Source organism: Gadus chalcogrammus, chromosome 4 (assembly GCF_026213295.1).
Source record: "Gadus chalcogrammus isolate NIFS_2021 chromosome 4, NIFS_Gcha_1.0, whole genome shotgun sequence".
NCBI lineage: Eukaryota > Metazoa > Chordata > Actinopteri > Gadiformes > Gadidae > Gadus > Gadus chalcogrammus.
In genome coordinates this window covers 10290454-10296733 of record NC_079415.1, presented here as the reverse complement: position 1 = coordinate 10296733, position 6280 = coordinate 10290454, and the positions used below count along the sequence as shown (strand labels likewise).

At 42.5% G+C, this 6280-nt stretch overlaps 1 protein-coding gene across 1 annotated transcript; it reads left to right on the top strand.

The window, feature by feature from the left end:
- Nucleotides 1–1559: 1559 nt before the first annotated feature.
- Nucleotides 1560–6279, top strand: oaz1b (ornithine decarboxylase antizyme 1b). The gene is given in 6 exon segments (XM_056588570.1): nt 1560–1771; nt 2844–2895; nt 2897–2983; nt 3385–3557; nt 5352–5437; nt 5645–6279. Coding segments are annotated over 6 exon segments (651 nt in total). The 5' UTR covers nt 1560–1649; the 3' UTR covers nt 5776–6279.
- The last annotated feature ends 1 nt before the right edge of the window (nt 6280 follows it).

Sequence of the window (6280 nt, the reverse complement as noted above, 5' to 3'; positions counted from 1 at the left end):
CCAAGGAAAAATATTACACAAATTCCTCGTGGAACCGGTTAAACGAAGAAGCATTGGAGGGTGGATAAGAGAATACAACATTAACATGCACCCGTTCACGAACACACACGCACACACACACACACACACACACACACACACACACACACACACACACACACACACACACACACACGCACACACACACACACACACACACACACACACACACACACACACACACACACACACACACACACACACACACACACACACACACATCTTCTTTTTTACTAAATAAAATAATGGGGGGTTGGGGGGGGGGGAAGCGTCAGCTATATAAATGTTAAATAAATGTCTAAAAATATGCCTACACTAGACCGCCTTTGTGCACCGTTGTGTGCTGGGGCACGTTCAGGAATGCTCAAAGTAATGTGAATACAAGGAATTGTTACTAATTGCTGTCAGTAGTTAGACAAAAGTATTTGGCTCTATCTATTGGCTTAAGGCTGAAAAAACTGTTTTTCTGAAGCTCAATGAAGAACTGAGAGTGTTCATAACAAGAGAGCAAACCTTTATCTGTTTGTGTTGACTCTGTAGCTGCGTCTGTTTATTGATCAAATGATCTGCTGACTCACTGGATTGGATGCTTATGAACCGACGGTTCACACGTCAATGTTTGTGTATGAGGGTTTTCACTGAGAAATGCGCATGTCAAGGATTCTATAACAAAGTCAGTTTATAGGTGGTTTAAACCTTCTGTAAATGTGTTGCGGGGAAGAATGTTCAGATAATATAGAACATGATTATTACGTTTAGTCACGGTTGGAAACTGGGCAGTTATGTGTTATTAGAAACCTGACAAATCAGATACAAAGATGATTGGTGATCGATCAGGCAGAAGAACAAGCCAGAAGAAGGCAATTCTTTATTTGTCAATACACAAGTAGGCCTACAACACACACAATTAGATAGTGGGCATCGACAGTGCAGTGTCCAATAACCAACTCCAGGTCTATCGCCTCTTGGCCAGGTTAAGGGCAACGGCAGTTATTAACCTAAAATATAGGTATTTTGGTGTTGCAGGGAACCAGAGAGAAATTTGTGTTTGAACCAAGCAGCCTCTTGTTGTGAGGCCACAATGCTACTGAACCACTGCCACCTGCCACCAGTAGTCTTTATGGATGATACTCTTACAAAAACACTATATTTATTTTCACTTTTGCCATGAAATAAGGAAGTAATACTATATATATATATATATATATATATATATATATATATATATATATATATATATATATATATATATACTGTCAGGCTTGTTTTTCTCCAAATCGAAAATAAATAAATGTATAAAGAATACAAACAAACACAACACACATAGACACACACATATATATGTATATTTATTTACATATATATATACACACACAGGCAAACACACATAAACAAATACAGATACACAGAAGCCACAAATAAACTTGGAGTGGGGGATGGATAGACTAACAGAATAGTATAATAGACATACTGTAAGCGGAAGTGTGATGGTGTCACTGAGCGTAATGTGACACTCGCCGTCTAGCAGCGGACCCAACAACTGACGAGCATCACTCCACAGCCGACCATAGCAGAGAGCAACAGCACGTCGTGTCTCTATCCGAGGCCGGATGGTAAAATCCAACCTCCAGCGGATCCTAAACAGTCATTGCTTTGCTCGCGAAAAAGAAGGAAAACAGACTTTTGCTGCCATGGCTGATTTAAGTAGTAGTATCTGTGACATGATTGGCAAGTAAGTGAATCGACGGACTGCATTTATGTAGGCTAGCTAGCTAGCACGTCACAGCTAGCTGTGGGGGATGGGTGGGCAAAGCTAACGTTAGCCTAGTAGCTACGGAAGAACACCTTTTACTTCGCACTTATATTGATCAAAGACTGTGTACAAGTGGAGATATTTTGACCAACCCCCCAAGTCCACACAATCCATAGCGTTGGTGAACCATCCACTTTTGAGCTGACAAACTTTAAAATAGCAACCAAACATTGACTGTATCCAGGGCTTTGTCAAACAACAGATTTTTTACTTTGGTAAACATCGACTGCCCATGACAAATTATCCGATGACACAAACTGGATTGAGGTTTATCTCAAATTAACTAAGGGTCTCATCTTAAATACTAAAGCACATGTCTATACAGTTAATTTTATTTTATTGTAACGGTTACAGGGCTAATTTTACATCAACACCTCTGCCTTTCTCAAATACGGAATTATTTCACCGAACATGAAATTCAATGTAATTGGATTTCAACAATTCCATTAATAAGGGTATACTTTATTAAAAGGTAACTCAGAGAATAAGACAATGTCGAGTACACTTGCATTGACACGATGGTGACTGACAAACAGAATCCACTCCGGAAGTCGTAGGTCCATGGCATGTTTACGAATGACGCCACGGTTTCATCGCGGAAGTTGCGCTTAATGGGGCATAATCAAAGAGATATTACTGTTTTTTTTAATTCCAGGTGAGATTGGGCAAAATCTGAGGGTTACATTTTTTTAATAAACTCTTAGTAAATCACCATGTTGATGATAAATAACTAATTTAAAATCTTTGTTCTGCACACATTTTTCCAATTTATTTTAGTGATTATGACCCAAGATTCAGATGATTAATGTATAATTTTGTCCCTGGTAAAAACATTGGACGTACAAGGAAGAAGTTCTCTTTAAATAACTGACGCTAAAAGAAACAAGGCTTGGAAGTCAACAATTGCCCTAACCCATAACGAACGAGAGGCAAACTCGGCTGCTAGATTATCAATTACTAATCATTAGCTTTTCCATTTCTCCGTTGCTAGCCTGGCCCTGCACTGTAGTAGTACCCGCAGCCCGGGGCCTCTGTGGTGCTCCTGATGCCCCTCTCCCACCCCTGAAGATCCCAGGTGGGCGAGGGAATGGCGCACGGGATCACACTCCTTCAGCTCTGCCACTCTACTCGGTGAGTTCAGGCCTGCGTTCCTAGTGCCAATGTACTCAAAAACAGTGGGCTGAATGTTTGCATAACACTTGACGTTTTTTCATCTGTCAAATACAATGGACGCCACAGTTAAAAGGGGATTGCAGTCTTACTTTGATGGCATGTATCAACAACAAAAATCAAATCAGTGCAAAGTAACTTTGGATAAAGGGTCTGGAAAACAATAATATTTTCAGGTCTGATTGGACATTCACCTGTTTTTATTCTATTACACGCCACAATGAAACAACAGGAATGGTCAATGACGCAAAGTCAATCGCCCCAGCCATAATTACCTCTGCGTTGTAGACTAGGCAGACAAAGTTAATGCTTCGGCATTACAAGGTTAAGTCTGATTTTCTCTTTTCCTTTAACCTTTTCAGGACAGGAAATTAACAGTGACTGAAGAGCCCGCGGGGAACGGTCGCCCGGGCATGCTCCACTTCCAGAGTCGCCCCACTGTCACCAAGGCAGTACAGTGGGATGCTGTGCTGAGCAGCAATGCGCTCTACGTGGAGATACCCCAAGACCCTCTTCCCGAGGGCAGCAAGGAGAGGTGAGAACATGAACAGAAGTATCTGTTCATGGTGTGCCCTGACAGGAATATTATAGTCATTACTTTTGAGGCCCTGGTTGCGATGTCGTGGTCTTTGCTGACCTAGGGCTGGGCGATATGGACCAAAACTCATATCTCGATATTTTTTGTTCGAATGGCGATATACGATATAACGATATTTTGAATAAAACGGGTAAAGTGTGTAATTTTAACTCCACCCCACTAGTATTCACCATCAACCATTTATTAAGGTTTATTTATTGCTCAACGAAACACAGCTGTGCTTTAACAACAGATATGTAAGGGATAATGTATAGAGCGCAGGTCATTATCGGGAAACAAGCCCCGAAAGGGCGAACAGGACACAGACGTGCAGCGGAGGTGTCTTGCTTCGCCCTGAAGCAAGTTCCCGCTTATTACACCGCTACTTGCCTCAACGAAAAAATAACTTCATGGTGTGTCTTTTTTACAATTTATTTGTAACCAGCATTCGTAGTGTTGATCAGCAGAGAAATAGTCCGCCGAAGACGTTGACGTTGACGTCGCTTAGCAACAGAAGATGCTGGGGCTGACAAGTTACCGGACTACTTGAGGAGTGATACCAAAGATGTCATTAGAGGCAAAAAAATCATTTTTTTGCACTGACAGCAGTCAATTATACTTAGCTTACTTATAAATTCACCGCTGGAAGTTGTGAAGGGCCCATGCAAGTGAACGGAGCGTTCCACAGCATTGAGAAGAGCCGCGTAATATAAAAAACAACGGTGTTGCCTGTTTGAAACATGCAGAACCCGCACAGGGGAGGCGTACCCAGGGCCGATGCTCTCGGGGTCAACACCCTTCCCTTTGACCGGCAGTGGGTCTGCTTATAGGTCGGAATGAAGCGGCCACCGATTCTTGACAGGCTGGGTACTTATTCTTACACACAACCGGACTCGGTCATTACTTCACTAAACTGACACGCACGCTACCGCTCGCTCTCCTGACACACACACACACACACACAGCGCACCAGTGATACTTTCTCGTAGGCTCAGAGAGCAGCGGTCGGCCTTATAAAATAGCGCTCGCAAGGCAACATCAAAATAAAATACAATATACCTAGTATGGCGATATTGTCTCGACTACATATCTTTCAAAAATATACTGGTATAAATGTTACTACCCGTATATCGCCCAGCCCTACTTCCTATCCGTCTTTGCAGTGAGCACTCCCCTCCCTTACCCACACGTCACCATAGATGCGGGTCTTGCATGATAGCTGTGTTTTGCCTGGCAGCTTTCTCTTCCTCTTCCTTTTCTTCAGTCGTTACTTTTTCGCTTGACCTGTTTGGTTTTGTAAGACGTTCCTGGGTGGGCTGCAAAGGGGAGCTTTGACTGTTCCACCCTTTTTAGTCTACACTGGAATCTTGTTTGTAGGCGGCAAATCAATTTTCTCCTGATTTGGATAAAGTGGGAAAATGATTCCAGAAATGTGTTTTGTTTACTGCAGAGCGACCGGGAGACCCATGTGACTGACCAAACACTCAGTGTCAGTGATGGCCGTCCGAGCATAGAGCTATTTAAAACTTATTCTAACCAATAAATGCGAACTTACTGCGCCTATAACATGACTCTCAGGGCAGTGTTATTAAATTGATTAATGTACTCTGAGGTTGGAAGTGACACTCGAACCCTTTCTACCAAAGAAATTGGCCAATGTGTAGCCTGCGATTCACGTTCTAGTGTTGCGAAGAATCGAGTGGCTCTGTTTGCGTCATCTGATTAACCGGGACTTGTCGTCTTTCCTTCCAGTTTGGCAGCTCTCCTGGAGTACGCTGAAGAACATCTGAAAGTCGACAGCGTGTTTGTCTGCTTTTACAAGAACAGAGAGGAACGTGGTAAGTTGACGGGGACACGCAGAATATTCACAACACGGTGCCCCTATATAAACCCATCTGTTATAGTATTAACCGACCATCTGTAATAGTATAAACCGCACATCTGTAATATTATAAACCCCACATCTTTAATAGTGTAAACTGCAAATCTGTAATAATTATGAATGGTGTTCATACTTGTTTTAACTCTTATCTCTTTTCCCCCAGCCAAGCTAGTGCGTACGTTCAGTTTCCTGGGCTTTGAGATTGTGAAACCGGGCCATGCCCTCGTCCCACCTCGTCCTGACGTTCTCTTCATGGCCTACACCTTCGACAGGGACTCTTCGGACGAGGACTAGTTCCCCGGACGACTCCCCCACCCCTGTGCTCGACCCAACTCCGTTTAGCCCCTCCTTCTCCCCAAGTAGATTTAGTTTCCACCACCACGTCGTTTGCCCCCTCCCGTGCTTTAAATCTTGTTACCTCTGCATCCTCCCCCACCTCCCATTTGATTCTATAGGTTTACATTATATATCGTAATTTTAGTAGAGAACAAAAAAAAGGTTTTAATCAAGTCTCCTTTATGTAATCCAGATGCTAACGAGCATACCTTTTTGTTCTCCCACCCAGATGATAGTTAGAGGTGCATTTAGATTCCACCCTGTCTTATCTGTATATCTTTATTAAACTACCATCATATAAGGTTCATGGGTAGGTCAGTGTTGTTTTAAGAAGAAGAAACCGCAGGATTTTTTGTTTCTCGTTTGGATTTTTGGATGAGCGTGTTGCAATTGCAAACTTGTTTTTGTTAAATTCTTAGCATTTTTTTTTATCTGTATGGTTCCCCTGGTCATTGACTGAGAA